This window comes from Dipodomys merriami, unplaced genomic scaffold (genome assembly GCF_024711535.1).
Source record: "Dipodomys merriami isolate MVZ:Mamm:240054 unplaced genomic scaffold, mDipMer1.0.p SCAF_10, whole genome shotgun sequence".
Lineage (NCBI taxonomy): Eukaryota > Metazoa > Chordata > Mammalia > Rodentia > Heteromyidae > Dipodomys > Dipodomys merriami.
Window position 1 is genome coordinate 5,836,384 of NW_027202271.1, and position 21,819 is coordinate 5,858,202.

General features: G+C 36.1%; 1 protein-coding gene across 1 annotated transcript in view; it reads left to right on the plus strand.

Annotated features, from left to right (window-relative positions):
• Redic1 (regulator of DNA class I crossover intermediates 1) overlaps positions 1-21,819 on the plus strand; it is an 84,487-nt gene that overhangs the window by 60,069 nt on the left and 2,599 nt on the right. Inside the window, exons 8-12 of the mRNA XM_070038831.1 lie at positions 11,137-11,633; positions 12,197-12,266; positions 14,369-14,420; positions 18,369-18,432; positions 20,541-20,623. Coding sequence (XP_069894932.1) covers positions 11,137-11,633; positions 12,197-12,266; positions 14,369-14,420; positions 18,369-18,432; positions 20,541-20,623 — 766 coding nt within the window. The remainder of the gene's footprint in view (positions 1-11,136; positions 11,634-12,196; positions 12,267-14,368; positions 14,421-18,368; positions 18,433-20,540; positions 20,624-21,819) is intronic.

Genomic DNA, 21,819 nt, shown 5'->3' on the forward strand with positions numbered 1-21,819 from the left:
AGCGGGAAATAGTTTGGATAGAATGATAGTAGAGAGAGAAAAAAAGAAGAAAGAGAAAGAAAAACAAGAGAAGAAAAAGTAGAAAAGCAAAAATTAAAATTTAAAACGTGCAACACTCACAAATTATGCAAAATAAAAATCAAATATTCAGAGAAGAACGTGGATAGAATGAGAGAAGGGGAGGGATATAAAGGAGACGTGAAAAACTTAAAAATTAAAATGCTTAATATATTATATAGGTATAAAGAGGTAGTACTGCTATTAAGGAATTTAAGTCTTAAGAAGTTTTGAATTGAGTAATAAATTTCTGGATTAAGTGTGTACACAATGGGGGTAAGATCTAATAATCGACTATGGGTATATCTGAGCATGAGCAGAACAGCAATTAAGTCATGCAAAGAAGATCAAAAGAGAAGAAAAGGTGAAAAGAATGAGAAAGAAAAAAGGATTAAAAGGTCAATAGAGCTAAACAAAAAAAAATTAAAAAAAAAGAAAAAAAAGCACACACACATATACCCCTAAAATAAAAATTATAAGTTGAAGAAAAATAAGTTAATAGAAAACAATTTTTTAAGTTAAAAATTAAAAATTAAAAAACTTTTAGAAAAAAAATTTAAATAAAAGGTACAAAAAAAGAGTTCTTTGAATTTTTTTTTTTTTGGGGGGGATGGGAAGATCCTGTATCTCCCTGTGTCTGTAACCAGTCTCTTGTTGGATTCTCTGGTCTGCTTGTGGTGTTTACCCAGGATTTTGTGATCCTCCTCCCAGGCTAGTTCAATGGGAGGCAGATCTGCTTCGAGTATCACAAAAGATGGACATGTGTTGGGTTTTGTTTTTGGTTTTTGGTTTTTTTGGGGGGTGGTCAGATATCCTTGTCCTTTACTTCAGTCTTGAAAATAATCACTTATAAATTATTACCTGTCCTATGGTCCAAATTGTGTTCAGTCCATTGAGTTGTCCTAAAACTCAATTCCTGTACCCTTAAAAATTGTATGTATCCCTCATTGCCCCCAGTCCCTGTAGCAATGTGCTATATAACCTTCTGAATAATTTTGGAATGGCCTGTGGTCATATTTGTGTGTTTTCCTCTCCACCCTCATGGTGCCTTTTGCTTGGGCTGGCCTTCAACAGTGATCCTTCCATTTGGTTTCCTGACTAGTTAGGATTACAAGTTGTAGCCACCATTTCCACTTGAGTGTGCTCTTTATTTTTTTGGTCCATTGTGGTGCTTGAACTCTGGGTTTGGGCACTGTCCCTGTGGTCAAGGTGAGCAGTCTATCACTTGAGCCACAGTGCCACTTCTGGTTTTCTAGTGATTTATTGGAGATAAGAGTTTCATGGACTTTCCTGCCCACACTGGCTTTGAACTGTGATCCTCAGATCTTAGCCCCTTAATAGCTAGAATTACAGGTGTGAGCCCCTGGTGCCTGGCTTTAGTGTGCTCTTCTTGAGGCCCGCTTTTAAACTTTGAAAAGTTGAAGGACTTGTTAGCCTTCATTCTGATTTTGCCAATTGATAAAAGCAATATGCTTGTGTGTGTGTATGTGCACGTACGTGTGTGCACGTGTGCCCGCAGGGTGGTGGGGGAGCGTGGTACTATAGCTTGAACATAGTGGCTGGGAACTATTCTTAGCATTTTCACTAAAGGCTGGCTCTCCATCACTTGAGCTTTTTTTTTTTTTTTTTTTTTTTTTGCCAGTCATGTGGCGTGAACTCTGGGCCTGGGTGCTGTCCTTCAGCTATTCAGCTCGAGGCTAGCACTCTACTACTTGAGCCATAGCACCACTGCCAGCTTTTTCTGCTTATGTGGTGCTGAGGAATTGAAGTCAGGGCCTCATGCAAGCAAGGCAAGCACTCTACCACTGAGCCACCTTCCCAGCCCTTGAGCTATTGTTTTACTTCTGACTTTTTAGTGATTAATTGGTGATAATGTATCATAGACTCTCTACATGGGCTGGTTTTGAACTGTGTTCCTTGGATCTCTGCATCTTAAGTAGCTATATTTACAGTCATGACCCACAGGTGCCCAGCTGAGCACTTCCTTATTTGTCTTAAATTACATTTTACATTTTGTTGAATAGAAATCTGGGGTTGTTCCCTCTTCTTATTTGGGGTGGTTCCTATTCATCCTTGGGAAATGCTAATCAGTACTTACTGGAAGACTTGCAAAGAATCTTTCCAGAGTTCTTTGTCTTTAAAGCAGTCTCCTATATTGTACTTCAACCTATATCTTTTGCAGTGTCCATCTGGCTCTGGCTGTGTTCCCCCTTCATCTGTTGCGGGTTGAATATTTTTCTAGGAAGTTCTTATTTCTTTTTGTCAGGGATTATTATTGTACTCAGGGATTGTCATTGTATTGTCTGAAGTACTGTTGTCATATATTTGGTTTAGTTTTTCAATTAGGAAGGTGAATCAGTCCTTTTTTTTCATCTTTGCAAGATGAAAATTTATAATTTTATTCTTTATCCAGTGATCAGGCTGATAAGCACTTCTTTTCTTCTTTTTGATTGGATTTTATTAGTTCAATGGGAAAGATTTCATTGTTATTTCTACACACATGCTATATTTCCAGTTAATTTTACCCCTATATCACAATTCACTGCACCCTTCCCTAATTTGCTTCATCTTTTTTTTTTCTTTTGTCAATTGTGGGCCTGAACTCTGGGTCTGGGTGTCCCTCAGCTCTTCAGCTCAAGGTTAGCATTCTACCACTTGAGCCACAGCGTCACTTCCAGCTTTTTTCTGCTTGTGTGGTGCTGAGGAATTGAACCCAGTGCATGCAAGGCAAGTACTCTATTACTGAGCCACATTCCCAGTGCTCCTAATTTGCTTCTTAATGTACAACTAAGTATGATTTATTCCAAGTACCCCCAAACTGATAACATATAAGGCAAGAAACAAATCAGTTTTGCTTTTGAATCAAGAACCTTAGAATGATTTAATTGTTCTTTTTAAAAATCAGCTCTACATAATCTGTGTTCTTTGGTAGTTTTTTTCTGATACTTCCAATGTTATAGCAGCCTCACTGCTCTTCTCTTTCACCCCCTCTGTTTCCTCAAACATGCTACAAATACTTCCTTTATGCTTATTATTCCATTTCTCTGCAGTATGTTTATGTTCTTCTTTATATATAGGGTCTTTTTTATCTCCAGCTCATTTATTATTTGCTTATGTGGGTTTTTCCTCATTAAACTATTTGAAACTCGACTCCCAATACAAACTATTCTATATATTATCTGTAGCACCTGTAATTATTTTCTTTTGTTCTTTTATTTTCAGGTCTTTTTTTAAATTGTAAAGGTGATGTACTGAGGGATTATAGTTACATAAGTAAGGTAATGAGTACATTTCTTTTTGAACAGTGTTACCTCTTCCTCTCATTTTCTCCAGTTGTCCTCTCCCCCAGCTCTCCTACTCCCCAAGTTGTAAATCTAACGTAGTGTCTAGTGAGTATCTCTGTTGTATTAGTTCACCCTTTGTCCTGCCATTTTAGTGATTCCCCTTCCTTCCACAAATCAGATAAGACAAGGGTACAGACAAGTGCTACAGAAATTAAAAAAAAAACAAACAAACAGTGACAGCAGGAAAAAAGAAAGAGAGAAAAATAAATAACTGCAGACAGTACCTGAGAAAAACTTGGAGTTTGTTTTGATTAGCTTTGTTTTATATGATCATATGGATATCTAGCCATTGAGCTCTAAGACTATCATAAATATACTCTAGTTATTACAAATGAGGGAAACTATATAGTCTGTTTCTTTCAGTCAGGCTTGTAAGTTTTTCCAAGTCTTTCCATTTACTTATGAATGGGCAATGTCATTCTTTCTGATGGAAGCATAGAATTCTGTTGTGTATAGATAACTCATTTTCTCTATCCATTCATCTACTGAGGGGCATCTGGGTTTGGTTCTGTGTCTTAGCTATGGTAAATAATTATGCAGTAAACATGGTTGTACTGGTAGCTTCAGTGATCAACAAGCTGTTAACTTTGTTGATTTCTTTGTATTTTTTTTTGGACTCTAATTCATTTCAATCTGATTTAATTTTAATTATTTGCTTCTATCTACTGGATTGGGGTTTGGCTTGTTGATTGTTTTCAAGGAGCTTGTGGTGAATCATTAAATTGTTGCCTTCAGATTTCTCCAATTTGTTGATGTAGGTACTCAGATCTATACATTTTCCTCTGAGTACTGCCTTTACTGTGTCCCAGAGGAGCTGGTATTTTGTGTGTTAGTTTTTGTTAAATACCATAAACATTTGCATTTTCATTCTGTTTTCTTAAGTGACCTACTGGTGATTCAACAATCTGTTGTTCAATTTCTATGATGGCTTTTAATGTTGAACTCTAATTTTATTCTGTTGTGGTCTGAAAGAATTCAGGGAATAATTTCAATATTTCTGAATTTCTAAAGCTTTCCTTTGTGACCTGAAATGTGATCTGTTTTGGAGAATGTTCCATGTGTTGCTGAAAAGAATGTATATTCTGGCTAGGTGCTGGTGGCTCATGTCTGTAGTCCTAGCTACTCAGGAGGCTGAGATCTGAGGATCATGGTTCAAAACCAGCTGGGGCAGGAAACTCCGTGAGACTCTTATCACCAATTAATCACCAGAAAACTGGAAGTGGTGCAGTACCTCAAGTGGTAGAGCACTGGCCTTGACCTGATGAGCTCAGGTCAAGCCTGGGACAGCACCCAGGCCCAGAGTTCAAGCCCCACAACTGACAAAAAAATAAGAGCATATATTCTGATGCTGCTGGGTGAAATATTCTGTAGATGTCTATTAAGTCTAGTTTGTCTATGCATTTTTTTAGTTCTGAGGTTTCTCTGTTGTGTTTTAGCTAGGTTGATCCACTCAGAGGCAACAGTGGTGTGTTAAAAGTCACCAACAATCAATGTGTTTGGATCTAGGTGTGTTTTTTGGGTAAATAGTGTTTGTTTGATGAAGATGGGTGCACCAGCATTTGGTTTATAGATATTTAGAATTGTTTTATCCCCCTGTAGGAGAGATCCCTTTGTGAGTATTTAATGTCCTTCTCTATCTCTTCTCTCTAATTTTAATTTGAAGTCTATTTTGTCTGATATTAAGATTGCAACTCTGGCCTGTTAATGGCAGATATACTTGATAGATTTTATTCTAGCCTTACACTTTCAGAATATGTTTGGTTTTGTGGGCAAGATATGTCTCTTGAAGAAAGAGGATAGATGGATCTTGCTTTTTGATTCAACTAGTAAATCTGTGTTGTTTAATTGGAGAGTTAATCCCATTAATATTGAGAGTTAGGACTGAGAGATGTTTGGTAGTTCCTGCCATGTTATCTACCATGTTATAGATGAGGCTGTGCCTCATCAATTCTTGCTATATTTATCTGGTTCTCTGGGTAGAGGTTATTTTTTTTTTTTGCCAGTATCATGTTCTTGTTGGTTTATTATGTGTAGTACATTTTTGAGTATATTGTTTAATGCTAGTTTGGTGGAGATATATTGTTTCAATTTTTTCCTTGCTGTGGAATTTTTATTTGTTTCTTGGTTATGAAGGAAAGCTTAGCTGGGTATAGTATTCTTGGTTGATAGTTGTTTGCCTTTAAGATGTGGCGTACCTCATTCCAGGCTCTCCTTCCTTTCATAGTCTCTGCTTTTATGGTTTCCTGGTCTCTGTAGTTATTCTGATTGCTTTTTCCTTGATAGGTAATTGATCTTTCCTCCCTGACAGCTTTAAGAATACTTTCCTTGGTCTTTACTGTGCAGATCACAATGTCTGGGTGGGATGTCTTGTTCTGGTCTGGTCTGGTTTAGGTTCTAAAGACTTCTTGTATTTGAATGGGCCTATTGTTTTAGATGTTCAGGAAGTTCTTTGCTAGAATTCTGTTAAATATATTTCCTTTCCATTTAGCTTTCTTCTCTTGACCTTCCTCCTTACCTATTACCCTTAAATTAGATCTGATTAAGTCTTGAAGCTCTGATAGGCACTTACCTTATTTCTTGGTTTGTTTTGAATAATTGTCTATCTTTATAAAATCTAGACTATCTTCAATTCCAGAGATTCTAACTTCTGTATTGTCTAATCTGCTGTTAAGACTTTACTTTTTTTATTTTTCTGCACTTTAATTGGTCATTTTTGGGGGGAGGGGTTTGGTCATAGGACTTGAACTCTGGGCCTGGGTGCTGTCCCTCAGCTCTTCAGCTCAAGGCAAGCACTCTACCACTTGAGCCACAGCGCCCACTTCCGGTTTTCTGGTGACTTATTGAAGATAAGAGTCTCATAGACTTTCCTCCCTGGGCTGGCTTTGAACTGTAATCCTCAGATTTCAGGCTCCTGAGTAGCTAGGATTACAGGTTTGAGCCACTGGTGCCCACTTAATTGGTCATATTTGATGGCTTCAGTTTCTTTATTGAAGCTTCTTTTTAGATCTTTACTTCCTTGGTTTGATTTTCAGTGTTCTCTCTCATATCCTTTAGGTGAGTGACTATTTTTTCATTGGACTCCCTTTTCTTTTCTTGGAGTTCATTCAGCTTTCTATTTTTGAATTCCATGAATTCCTCTATTAATCTTTGGTTAGCCTTATCACACTCATGCATAGCCATGTGCAAGCTTTCAGTCTTTTCATTCAATATATTTACCAGCAGTGTTTTGAAAGCATTTTGAGAACTATCCTCTAGGTCTTTCATTGACTGCTCTATCGGGTGTTTATTTTGAGTAGGAATTAAGGTTCCTTGACTTGCCATTTTTCTTGTGTTTCTTTAGTTTATTCTGTCCATTTGGGAAGAAAACAAATCTAAGGGCTGGGAAGGTGGCTCAGTGGTAGAGTGCTTGCCTTGCATGCCCGAGGCACTGGGTTTGATTCCTCAGCACCACATAAACAAAAAGTAAAAAGCCGGAAGTGGCGCTGTGGCTCAAGTTGTAGAGCGCTAGCCTTGAGCTGAAGAGCGCCCAGGCCCAGAGTTCAGGCCTCACGACCGGACCCAAAAAAACCCAAAAAACAAACAAACAAAAAACCCCACAAATCTAATACCATAACAGAACACAATTTCAAGACAAGAACTAACCCAGAGCCCTGTAATTACACAGACTTTAGAAGTTCACAATCATAGGTAGGTATTAGACTATCTACCTCTCCTTTTTGTACACAAAAGCAAATCCAAAACCAAAGCAGAACACAGCTTTAAGACACGACCCCTGTAATAGCACAGGCTTTAGAAATTCAAAGTCATAAATAAGTATTCCCCTATCTACTGTTCCTTTTCTTTGTTTGGGGAGGGGTATTGTGGTTGAGGAGTGGAGATTTTGCATAATTGTAACCAGTGAACAAATCTGTTGTGAGTGATAAAACATTCTGAACCCGAAGGACACAGACAAAATGGAAACAAATACAGGCTAACTCTCAAACAATTAGGGATCACCAGACTAAGAAGAAGGATGGAAGGACCAAAAAAAAAAGAAGACGAAGAAAGAAAGGAAAATAGGTTAAAGTGAAATTCAAAAAAAAAAAGAAGAGATCTAATAAAAAATAGAGGGAGGAACAAGTAAGGTTAGAGGAACATAGAAAAGGAAAGGAACAGATACTGTTCTCTGGGAGGGAGGGAGGATGTCTTTTGTTGTGTCCTTATGCTTTCCTTTGGTGATTTGGACCATCTGATTTGATGAGTTGCCTCTGCATCTGTCTTTGGCCAGCTGGGATGTCAATTCCCATTCTTGCTCTTTAAACTCATGCTGGAGCTGAGTGGAAAGCCTGCACATGCTGTCTCTTCTCTTTTTTTTTGTCCAGGTTCCCTCTGTCTGCCACTGCTACTGGCAAGTGCTTAAACCTGTCATCTTAAGCAACCTGCTTGTAAATTTCTTCTTAGGTATAAATCTCAGTATAATTATAGCTTACTAGGTGTGATTCTCTAGATATGGATAATTTGGTAGAACCCTAAAACTCTGCTTCTTCAGAGACAGCACAGTTAGTCCCCTGCTAATTTTCTACCATGTTTGAGACTTCTGTATTCTGTTTTTTTTAATTCTTAACCATTGCACCTATTAATGGATTATCTTGTTTATCTTCCTTCTTTAGCATATAACCTTTGTTGTCTCACTATTACATAGTAGGCATACAATAAATATCGAACTGTTTAAATAACTTGTCTGTATTTTAATCCACAACTTTTAATAAATTATAATTATAGAAAATCTCAATCTAAGTTGGATTGATTAAGATTTTGAATATTAGTTTCATTTCTCTGTATTCTCTACAAGTAATCCTTTCCAATATTCACTTGTAAATCAGATGCACCTGGATAATTTTTAAAATTCAAAATGTTTTATTGTTCTTATAAAGGTGATGTACTTTATCTCAGCTTCATAAGTGAGGTAATGACTGTATTTCTTTTTGAACAGTGTCACTTTTTCCTTTCCTCTCTTCTGGTTTTTCCTTTCCATCCCCACTTACAAGTTGTATGGTTCATTTTCAACATAGTATATAGTGAGTACCACTGCTGCATTTGTTCACTCCATTTGTCCCTCCATGTCTGTATCTCCCCCCTTATCCTCCCAAAGACAGATAAATGATATTTTAAAAAAAAGGAAAAAACCCAGGAAAATTATCTTGTTTCCATATCCTGGAGTTCATTTCAAGAAATATTATTTTATATCACCAGAAGTGCCATTGTATTCCTCCCCTAAGAATATCTTCCTTTGGTCTCATTGTGTGTGAATGACTACTATATAATTTATCATGTCCCTAGCTTCCGCCTATGAGAGAAAACATTAGCCTTTGTTCTCTCTGAGCCTAGCTTAACTCAACATAATTTGTTCTAGGCAGGCTGAATTTTTTGCAAGTGGAAGAATCTTGGCTTATACCTGTAATTCCAAGTATTTGGGAGAAGTTTCATGGTTTGAGACAGTCGGGGGAAAAAGTTAAACTTATCTCAACAAAAATGCTGTTTGTGGTGACTTAATTATCCTCCCATCCATGTGAAAGGATGAGTAGGAGGATTATGGACCAAAATGGCCAAGGCAAGACCACAAGACCATACCTGAAAAGTAAAGCAGGAAAAGGTTCTTACAAGAGAATACTTGCCTGCCAAGTGTGAGGACTTGTGTTCAAGCACCAATAGTGCCAAAAAATGAAAAGAAACAATATCTTCTATTTATTATAATAGTAAAAACTTGACTATAAGCAGTTTGTGATTTTTCCTGTGTTATAAATTTTTAATTGGTAATAACTGTACAGTTACATTGTCCAGATCTCTTAGAGTGACTCTTCTGATTTAGAATCCTTAGAATGCCTTTTAGAAAATGATACTTTACATTTGTAATGTGCTTTATAAGTCATGAATTGCTTCTATGTGTCTACCCCCAATCCCCAGTCAAAAGCAATATAAATTTCTCTGCTATTTTTGTTCTTTTTGAGCTAGAGGGTCCTGCTATGCACCCCAGGCTGACCTCAGACTTGCGCTATTCCTGCCTCAGATGTGGATGCTGAGATGACAGTGTTTGACTCATGCTCAACTTTGTATTGTTCATTGTGCGCGTGTGCATTACATTATGTATTCTAAAAGTATAAAATAGTATAAACAATAAGAAAATATAAACCGTGAGAATTATTGTGAAATTATGAATAATGAACATTTGTGAGCAACACATTAATTTCCCTCTTAATATCAAATCAAGTTCTTTTTTTTCCCATAAAATATGACCTAATGCCTATAACACTGTAGGTGCTTATTGAATATTTGATTAATAACTTGAAAATGAAATTAGAAATTAGAATTTTGTCAGCCCATGTGTTTCTTTTTTTGGGGGGGGGATTCGGTTGTGGGGCCTGAACTCTGGGCTTGGGCGCTGTCCCTCAGCTCTTCAGCTCAAGGCTAGCACTCTACCACTTGAGCCACAGTGCCACTTCTGGCTTTTTTCTTTTTGCTTATGTAGTGCTGAGGAATAGAACCCAGGGCCTCATGCATGCAAGGCAAGCGCTCTACCACTGAGCCACCTTCCCAGCCCCCCATGTGTATCTTTTTAAATTTCTTTGCTACCTCCAACCTTTGAAACCACTCAGTCCCACATAAACTTGTAGTCACTGGCAATAAAATAAAAAGCATCTTTATTTTTCATTATTCCTATCATAGTTTTTGTCTACAAGTTGGACTTGACCTAGATTTACCATTTCTGCATTAGGGACAACTTGGGAGACTTCTAATGCTCCTGACTATTATCTAATTCATCTTAACTCTTGCTTACATTTTTCTTCTTTGGGAACTTAATAGCTGTTTTAATATTTTTGGTTGCAAAATATCTGTCAGAATGTTCTAATAGCTTTGGTTAAATTGATTTTTACACAGGCTAACTTTTTTCCAGTCTTGGAAATCTCTCTCTGAGCAAATGGAGCAGCAGTGACATGCAGTGGTTGACTAGATTATTTGCTAGACTTTACTATAAAAGAGATATTATTATAGTCAAATATATTTTGCTTTGATTATAAAGGAAATTAAACTGAATTAATATTTTATGTGACCTAAAAATTGGGCATAGAATGTGTTTCTAACGCATTTATAAGATTATCTCTTTGTTGCTTTGTATGTCCCACCCCCACAGTATAACCCCTGCTTTCACTATATTTGATATCAGTATAACTTGTGGAGGAGATGGGGAAAAACCAGTTGTTTAAGGATACAGGTGGACCTGTTGCAACAATGAGAAGTACAAGTTGTCATGTCCAAAATGAGCTTTACAACGTCGGTGCTGGGGGGGGGGGGAAGGAGAAGGATTGGGATTGGGGGGGGAGGGGGGAGGCTGGGAAGGGATGTGAAGGGTAAACAAAGGAGGAGGCTGCAATGCTTGGTAAGAAATGTACGCATTATCCTGCCCACGTAATTGTAACTCCTCTGTACAGTATGTTCACAAATAAAATTAAATTAAATTAAAAAAAAAGGAGAGAGGGAAAAAAATTGGGCATAGATTATTTTTATGCTCAATATATATAGGTGGGTATATTAGATAAATTTGCACCTAAAAACATCACTTACTTCAGTGTAAAAAATATATAGTCTAGTAAATGTTAGTCATTCCTCAGTATGTTCTCAAAAAGTTTAACTTTAAAGTTACTAACTTTAAATGAAAATGGTTGAACTTTTTATGCTTATATATTTATTTTTCCCAAAGTCCAGGAAATGAAAATTTTCTTACGCCTGCTAAAACTATGAGTGTGGATTATAGAAGCATGAATATAAACTGTCAGTCAGACTTCATTACTAAAAACCAACCAGTACAAGATATTTTGGGAGATAATGGAAAAGAATTTTCAAGTTTTTTTGGAGACATGACCCAGCCAACTCATGGGTTTGTGTCAGAGAATGAGGTCTCTTTTGTTAATCAAAATATCATCAACTTATTAAACATAGATCAACAAAGAATGAAAGAAACCTTTGACAAGTGTGGTCATGATAATTTGAGAGATACTTGTGCACTCACTCCTTCTGAAAACCATCCCATCAATGGATGCATTAGAGGCATTTTCACAGCTCCAGAGCCAACTTTTAGCTGTTACCCAGAATCATTTCAGTCAAGCAAGAACTATCAGAAAGAGTACAATGATGAACTAAATGATGTTAATACATGTTTTGAGAAGAATTGCTACCCAGCCAACTCTGGAAAAAAAGGTTGGTATTGTACATGGAAAATACATTTTTTGGTTTTCAGCTTTGATATATATTGCTATATTTTACATATGTAATATCCACACATTCGTATATAGTTGGATTTTCAAAACTGAAGTTTTCTTTATTTGAAGATTTATCTAACCATAGACTGAAATTATTTTTTAAAATTAGTCCCTCTACTGGGCATGTACAGATTTTCATATCAGCTATTTATATGGCATCAAATGACATAAAGCACATGAGGATGAGCATACTTTGTATGTATATACTAGGCCATTTTACGAAAGAGTTTTGAGCATCCATAGATTTTTGACATGTGTGAGGCAGATGGGCAGAATAGTGGAGGAAAGTATCCATGTTCGATTCCAAGGGATGACAATACAGTGTATACATTTTATATATGTGTTTATAGAAATACAAAACCATAAGCTAGAGTGAATTTCTGTTGATGGCTGTGTCAACCCATGATTTCCTGCTGTATGTTTCATGCTCATATGTCTTAAGTGAAAAAATGTAAGTAAATCATGCTAGATCTTTTACTCAATGCATATTTTATTTTTAAGGAAAACTTAAAAATGATTACCAGGAGAAGATACCACAGAAAAATACCCAGAAATATCTAGAGAACTATATGTAAGTTTTCAGATAAATCTGTTGAATGTATATTAGGATGTGTATCTGTATATTATATATTACAATGATGTGTATGTCACGTGGAAGCAAGGCACTGAGATGAAGATCGGGTCTTAGCATGAGCAGCCTAGTAAACTTTATCACAATGATCACTCTAGTTGAGAGTATTGTCCTTATACCTGCCGGCCTTGAAATATCTTCTTATATGAATATTAGTGTTCATGACACTAAGGAAAATTTATAAGCTCAAGGAGTTAATAGAGTATCAATTTATTTGCAGTAAGAAAGAAGGATGTTGTGTGTATAAGGATGCTTATTAACATGACAAGCATATTTTTTTACTTTGGATTTCCATAAGAAGATTGGTTTGTATTGAGTCAGAACAAGGAATAATGGGAATAGAGGTATCGCTTAGCAAGCTCAAGGTCTTAAGTTCAAACCTAGATACCACAAACAAACAAGAACAGGGAGTAAAGATGCATATATGACTGACATAAGCAAGCATACCAGCCAGCCATTCATGGGTGAGTGTGTATTCTAGGAATAGAGCATTTGCCCTCTTATCAGCATTTATCTCTCAGACTCCTAATTTTGTGCCTTCTTGCTGATGGTCTACAAAACCTTCTGGGCTCAAGGAGATTTGTAATCAAATCCTTTGTAATTTTATACCTAATTTATTCTTCAGAGTTGTCAGGCTCTTTTACTAATCCTTCTGCACAGTGACTTCCAATTATGGATATTAAAAGAAAACTTTATTTTAGCCAGTAATTTTGGAATAGTACCCACTTTTTTGTGGGGACTATTAATTGTAATTTAGACAAATCTTTAAAACTAGAGAACTATTTAGATTTTTATTTTGAAAGTGGCTTTGGGACATCTTTAAAATACTCATTTAAGAGAATACCTAAACCTCATACCTATAGTCATAGCTAGTCACGAGACAGATCTGAGGATCACAGTTCAAAGCCAGTCCTGGATAGGAAAGTTAGTGAAATTCTTTTTTTTTTTATTGTGAAAATACTGTACAGAGGGGTTACAATTACATGGGCAAGATAATGAGTACATTTCTTATCAAGCATTGAAGCCTCCTCCTTTGTTTCCCCTTCCCATCCCTTCCCATCCTCCCCCCACCCCTCCACCCAATCCTCCTCCCCCCATCCCCCCACCAAAGTTGTAAAGTTCATTTTCAACATAATGACTTGTACATCTCATTGTTGCAATGGGTCCAACTGTATTCCTATTTAAATGATTTGTTTTTTCCCTTCCCCTCCACAAATTATGCCCAAATCAAGTACAGTGAAAGCAGGGGTTATACTGTGGGGGAAGTGAAATTCTTATCTCCAGTTAACCAGCAAAAAGCAGGTAGTAGAGCTGTGACTCAAGTGGTAGATCACTAGCCTTGAGCAAAAATCTAAGGCAAAGCACCCAGGCCCTAAGTTCAAGCTCCAGTACCAACACAAAAACAACAACAAAAAGAATACATGTAATTTTTTGTGAGATTTACATAACATGCAAACTCATAACTGATTTTGTTAAAATTATCAAATTGTCTCTTCCTCAAATATCAGGGAATTTTTGAATATAAAACTGTAGGTTAGAAGCTAGGTGCTGGTGGCTCATGCCTAAGTACTCAGGAGGCTGAGATCTGAGGATCACAGTTCAAAGCCAGCCTGGGCAGGAAACTCCATGGAACTCTTATCTCCACTAGAAAACCAGAAGTGGTGCTGTGGCTCAAGTGGCAGAGTGCTCACCTTGAGCTTAAGAGCACAGGGACAGCACCCATGCCCAGAGTTCAAGCCCCACAACTGACAAAAAAATCCCAACAAAACAAAAAAACAAAACAAAAACTGTAGGTTAGATTTTGAGTTTAAAATCTATTTCACGAAAATGGTTTAGAATAGCTTCCAAACCTAGATACAAACCCGTTACTTCAGGGGCAATGTTAAAACTGCAGAATTCTTAGCATGGGGTATATATTTATTTATTTTTTTTAAAGAACTTCTCACATAATTGTTTTCTGAAGTCAAGTTTAGAGATTACAGTTTACCATAACTTTTATAGGGAGTAAAACATACTAATTTTCTTTTTTCTATTAAACTTAGTGGTGCTTTCCCTTTGGAAGATACACAGTTCCAGGCCTTTGGACTTGGTGAGGTAAAACATATCTCTTTCTAATTTAGTCAGGTCTTTCTATCATATTTTAATATTTATATTTACTTTGATTTATGGTTAGCTCTTATTCTTTTTTATGAATTCTTATATTGTCTTAGGAAAATTATAGCTTAGATCTACAAATAGAAACATCTTTACAGAAACTGTAATGTTCTTTCTTTGAGACAAATCAAATAAGCCTGAATACATTTTACATAATTTCTGTACATTTTATATAAATTTCTCCCAGGACTAAATGCTTTATGTTTCATTGTATTTCTGGTTGAGGTGGTCATATGGCTCAGAATATTGAAACATGTAAGAACATACAATGTCATTACACTCTCTATTATTAAAAATAATGTAACAATTAACAGTATAACAATTGTTATATAACAGTTAAGCTTTATGCACTCTGATCTAGCAAATCTGATCCTGTAGTCTTCAGAACAAAAGAGACTGAACGTCAGAGATTGAGTAAATTGTTCAAGGTCCTATACATGAACTGGGATTCTGACTTGATATTTTCAGCTATACTGTTTTCTTTTGATTCTTCATAAATAGGCATTGAGTGTTAGGTATCTAATAGGCACTTATTCAGTGCCTTCCATATACTAGACTTATAAGAATAAAATGATGAAAAAATAGTTTTTTTTTCCTTGAAGATAATATTCTGTTATATACTATACTCCACAAGAAAAAGAGAGGATAGGGCATGGAGCCTGTCTTTAGGATGCTTCTGTTTCGTAGCCCGAGAAAAACAGAGAAAATACAATGCATTTAGATAAGTTACTGCAATTGAATTTTGTACATTGAATGGGGAGTAAAGTTTTTAAAAATTCCAAGCTTTATGGTTAAGAGGGAAACATGAGAAGATGGCTTCTGAATATGGTAGCACCAAGTTTACTGAATGGATAAAATGTCTGAGAAGGAGCAGCATAAACAGTCAGATGTGAAAAGACTGTACTTTGTTTTAGAAACTACTTGTAGTGTAATTCCTTAGAAAAATGAATTCACAGTTGAACAAAATGAATACCAGGAAGCTTGTACTTGAAAGTTGTCAAGGAGAGGGAGGGGGTAAGATGAAGAGAGGAAGATGAAGGAAATGCAGTCATTCTAAGTATTGTTACGGATATACTTGAAATCAGTAGCAAGAAAGAATTTTGGGAACTATAAAGAACTAGATAATAAATAACTTGTATGATATTTAGCAGTTTAATTTCCTATCACCAAACAGATCTACTAAATAAATTCTAACAAAGGGTGCCTGTGGCTCATGCCTGTAATCCTACTACTCAGGAAACTAAGATGGAAGTCAGCGGTGGCAGGAAAGTTCATGAGACTCTTACCTCCAGTTAACCAACAAAAAGCCAAAAGTGGAGCTGTGGCTCAAGTAGAAGAGCACCAGCCTTAAGTGTAAAAGCTAAGGTACAGTGCACCCAGGCTCTGAGTTCAAGCCCTAATACTGACATATGTATGTATGCGCACATGTGCACGCACGCACACACACACACCACATGCACTGAAAATTCTAGCAGAAGTGTATGATGACAGTAGAGTATTAAACAGTCAGCTTGAGCAAAAAATGAGGCGATATCTGACAATCAGAAAATCTGAAGGTAGGACTTGAAATTGTTCAGTGGCAGTTTGGATAGAAAAGAAATTGAGATGTAGATTTTGAAAAGATTCAATGATTTGCTATTAGCAAGTAATGAGGATGAAATAGAGAACGATGATCAATCGTTGTGATTGATAGAAGTGGGTAATTGATGAAATGATATATTTGACATATGTGTTTTATAGAATAGATATGCCACTATGAAATCACTTCCCAGCAAAGAACAGACTTCTTTATAGTCCACCCATGAAGGTGTGGTCCCATGGCTAGCGCTCACTAGCGACAGGGTAACAGAGGGACGTGCATCGTCTTAGCTGAAGGCTTGTAAGAAGTGGGAAGTCCTTGTCCATGCTCTCTTCTGAAGGCAAGAAGGTCATAAGGGATGGGGGGGATACCCCAATAATGGAAAGGATACAGTCTCCAACATGGAAAAAAACCCGCTTATTGGGGGCACCCACTTTACTACATGAGAGAAAAATATTTGTGTTGAATGTTACACATTTTGCAATATACATTTTTGTTTCAGAATACTTAGCAACACATTTAACTGATTGAAGGGGGGACCACATTTCTGCATGCATTCCCTGAAATATATGGCTATAGCTTTCTCAATTGATTAAACTTCCTAATGTGATATCACAGCTCCTTTTTCTTCTTGATGCACATTTGGAGCTTGTGTCAGAAGTTGAGGGAAGGACTTAAGTGCTGAAATGGTTAAGAAGCCATTACTCCATATGGCCATTTGAAGGCTTCAATTTGATGAGAATCTGATCTTTGGTGATGTCTATTGTAGTATATGCTGATGCTAGATAACAGAAGAAAAAAAAGTGGAGGGCTATGGAGAAGATGGGCTGGAGATGGGCTGGATTGGCAGGAGTGGATATTATTTCATCCCATGACCAGAAATTAAATCCTTGAGATCACCTTCAAGAAAAGCTTGGAAGGGTAGCTATATATGACCATAAGGAAACAGAATCAAACTTGGCAAGTGGCTAGTTTCTTCTTCTTTCTCCTGTATATAAGTCTATATACCACCACAGAATACATATTTTCTTTAAGTTGCAAACATTTATATTTATGAAGACAATAGTAAGCTTCAGTGCTGGGCATCAGTGGCTCATGGTTGTAAAATCCTTGCTACTCAAGAGGTTGAGATCTGAGGATTTTAGTTCAGAGCCAACCAGGGCAGGAAAATCTCTGAAACTCTTTATCTCAAATTAACCATCAAAAAGCCAAAAGTGAAGCTGTGGCTCAAGTGGTAGAGTATTGAGTAGAAAATTGAGTAGAAAAAGCTAAAGGTCAGCACCCAGGTTCTGAGTTCAGCAGCATGCCCACACATGTGTGTGCATGCACGTGCACACACACATACACCCTCAGTAATTGGCAGAGAAGAGATTCATAACCATATTTTCTCATCAAAATTCAGTAAAATTGGATAGAAACAAATACAAATGGTTTTTAACTTCCATCCACTTTTGGGGAAATAAGGAAACACACCAGGATTAAAAAAAAGAAATGTAAGAGACAAGTTTGAGAGATAAGTTTGCATGTTTTCTCTTATTTGTGGAAGCTAGAGTTCATAAATAGCTAAGTAAAAATGTCGGTGGTATGCATATGTACACCAGTGTAGTAGCTGAAATATGGTAGATTCAGGGAGAACTCAAACAGTTTAACTTCTTAGAAAGGCTAAATCAGAGTTCAGCAAAATAAACACTAGGAATCAGATACCGAAGTTAGGTAGAGTCAAGGGAAGGAAGGAGATGGTAGAGGAAGAGATGAAGGGTGGGAGAGGGCAGTAAAAAATTTAATATATATCCTACAAAACTAAGAAAAGTGAGGGAAGGGGTAGCTTGGGAGGGATGAACGAGAATATTGAAAGAAGTGACAATGATCAAGACCCATTGCATTCATAAATGGTTTTGTTGAATAGCAGCATTTTGTACAACTGCTTAAAGATAATAAAAATACATAGAAAAAGCAAAAACAATTGAAACCAAAGTGAATTCTGTAGAAAATTTATAGCTCTAGGTTTTGATATTTTGAAAAGTAAAAATAAATTAGTATATTTAGCATAAAAATGGGAAAAGAATAACAGCATAAATCCTCAAAGTACTTTTGTTGCTTATCTTTTTAACCTGCATTGAATATTATCTGAAGCTTTTCCTTTTTGTCAGTAGCTTATTTCTTGTTTCTAAACCAATTTTAATGTAAGTGTATTGTTCACTACTGACTAATAATAGGAAAATACTAGGAAATGAATTAACTTTATAGATAGGATCTTATAAGTGGAATTTATGAACACAGGAATTGTTGAAATTTTTATTTTATTCTAGGATTTGATGGAAGAAGGAGGAACATGTTCTTTACAAGGGAGGCCAGTATCTGCTAAAAAAACACGTTAGTATGATTATTTGAGTGAATTTTATTTTTAAATTTTAAATAAAATCAGTTAAATGTTAAATGCTTTTGAAAAATTTTACCTCAAAATATTTTAGGATATATTAGTAATAGGACTGATTGTTCCATTATTTTTATCATTTATAAAGTATACATGATGAATATACATAATGTAAATGTGAAGCATAATGAATAAGAAATACTCTTGTCAGGCTTGGTGGCTCACTCCTGTAATCCTAGCTACTCAGGAGCCTGAGATCTGAGGATTGTGGTTCAAAGCCAGCCTGGGCAGGAAAGTCCATGAGACTCATCTCCAATAAACCACTGAGCAAACTGGAAGTGGCGCTGAGGCTCAAGTGGTAGAGCGCTAGTCTTGAGCTGAAGAGCGCAGGGACAGTGCCCAGGCCCAGAGCTCAACCCCCACAGCTGACCAAAAAACAAAACAAAACAAAAAACCTCTTATAATCAGCTTGTAATTTAAGAAATTCTGTGTGAATGTTGTGGTTTTTGTAAATATCCTCAATTGCATTTCCTTTCCTGCCCCCTAGAGGTAACTGTTATGTGAACCTGTTTTATGTGACGTGAATACACTTTATTGTTGCTTGATTTCATATTTGTAATACCCTAAAGAAGCTATGTTTTTGCAGCTTTAGTTTATGTACACAGTATTATATGTTGAGTTTCATTTACTTTAATATTTGTGGATCTAACACACTTCATTGTTTTCTGACTGGTACTCAGCTATTTAGCATTCTGCATGTGAAAGTGCCACAATTTACGCATCTTCTGGAAATGGGTATTTAGATTGTTTTGAATATATTGCTCTTAGCTTTTTTGGTCATTCTTGATGTTTGTTCTGACAAACATGATAAAAAATTTCTCTAGGGTAAGTATTCGGAACTGAATCATTGGTTCATATGGTAGACACATTTTTACCTCTTCTGGATAACCCAAAATTATTTAACCTCTTATAAGCCTGGTAAGTTTAGTCACATACTTTAAATTCTAAATCTTTTATCATTGTAATCTGATATCCCACTGTAGGGGATATTTCTCTGATAATTAACCATCCATGTTTTATTTCTAAAATACCTTTTATTTATCTTTTTTTTTCTTTTATGTCTCTTGGCTATATATTCTTGGTTTTGTTTCTTGTGACAAGCTCTTACTAAGTAGCCCAGGCTTGTCTTTATCCTCCTGCTTCAGCCTCCCTGGTGTTGAGGCTACAGGTGTGTTCTATCATACCCAGCTGCCCATGTTTGTTTTGGGAAGTTGGATTGTAGTTATATTTTTACACATCTATATCTAAATATCTCTATTTGTTATATATTGCTTCTGATTCTTGAATTTTCTTGCTTGTATGTAGCAAATACTTCATATCTAAGTACTTTTTTCATTATTTATTTCCTTTAATAGACAAAAAGTTTATATATCTGGCAATATTCTTAGCCAAGTATGGTTCTTCAGGTTATCTAATCTGTTAAGATACCTAAAAACCTTTGTGGACAAATCATTTGATATAGGTGGTGGTGCTGCATTCCGTTGTCTCGTGCTTTTCTGCTGGAAATCCATTTTCATCACAAACAAGGAAGACAGTAGTTGTAGTTATTAGTGTGGAGGGAAGTAGAGATTCTCGACCTACTTCCCAGGCTCACTTTTAAACTTTGTTTTCAATTAGGATGTAACATAGCAAAAAATGAAAGAATGTAGTACTGGGTACTTTGAATGCAGTTTTGGCTTCCCAGTGATGTTCTATTTCCCAATTAGCAATAATATGTGATTCCTTGGGACTTGATAAGCTTGGTTTATGCTTCCTTCCATAGGTTGACACATTTTTGCTCACAAAAGTAGTTCACATATTGGAAAATTTAATTCAATTTTACCTTTTCTTCTTCCTTTCCTTATATACCTGTATTTTAAGGGAAAAATAAACTATAGATGCTGTTAGAAATGCAAGGTGCCATGTATCCAAATTTTTTAACTAACTTTGGCACATTTTAAAGTACTATTTGTTATGTTATTAAGTTTATATTGTGAGCAGTATCTTCCGCCTGCATATATTTTGTAGGGTATACTTAATCTTTGTGAATTAAAACTTTATTTTTCAGGTCTTGATTCTTCACAGAGCAGTCTGTCTGCCAGTTATTCTCCAAGACCAACAGAGAGTTCTTTCAGTTCTAGTTCAGATATGGTATGTTATGCTTATTTACTTACCAATATATCCTATGTTAATTTAGAATTCTTTGCTTTTATCCTAGTTTCCTTTATCACTAAGAAAAATTGTTGACTCAAATGGTCAAAATAAAAAAATAGATTAAATATGTAAAAGGTTGCAGAAAATGTAAGAAATAGTTTAAAATGTAAAAGGAATACAAAATAAACATGTCTGAGCATTATTCATTCACATTTATAAAAATATTTTTTATAAATTTACATTAAACATTATTTACAAAAGTTTTTTTAATCAACATAAACAAGTGTAGATACTGTGGGCATAAACATACAATTTTTTTTTTTTTATTGGTCATAGGGCTTGAACTCTGGGCCTGGGTGCTGTCCCTCAGCACTTCAGCTCAAGGCTAGCACTCTACCATTTGAGCCATAGTGCACTTCTGGTTTTCTGAGTGTTTTATTGGAGATAAGAGTCTCACAGACTTACCTGCCTGGGCTGGCTTTGATCTGTGATCCTCAGATCTCAGCCTCCTGAGTAACTAGGATTATAGGCATGAGCCACTAGTGCCCGGCTTAAACATACAATTTATAATATATAAATATAAACACGTATATGGATATATATTATATATAGATTATGACATTTTAAAGAACCTAAAATAATTGGAATCAAAATATACATTAAGATATAGTCTCAGTACTTATAAAATGAAAACTAGGTAATAGTAAAGACAAATATAAATAATTGGGTAGGACATTTCTCATAAATCACATACCTAAATGGAAGGAATTCTCCTTTTCCCTCTTCTTCATCATTCCTTTTATTTATACTTCTAATTTGCCATAAAAACCACTCTTGGTAAGGATACCAGAGACTTTGTGTGTGTGTGTGTGCTTGTGTGCATGGTACCAGTACTGGCTTCATGCTGTTGCTTGTCATTTTTACTCACAGCTGGTATTCTGCCACTTAAACCAGGGCTCCACTTGGGGCTTTTTGCTGGTTAATTGGAAATAAGAGTTGCACAGGCTTTTCTGCCTGGGTTAACTTTGAACTGTGACCCCCAAATTTCAGGCTTCTGGGTAGGTAGGATTACAAGCACAAGCCACTGGTGCCAGGCTGGACACCCGAGACTTCTGTGTTGCCCAGTTTAGTGGATACTTTTCAGTGTTTATATCATAAAGACTGTTAATTTGTGTAGAAGTCCCTTCTTCCTT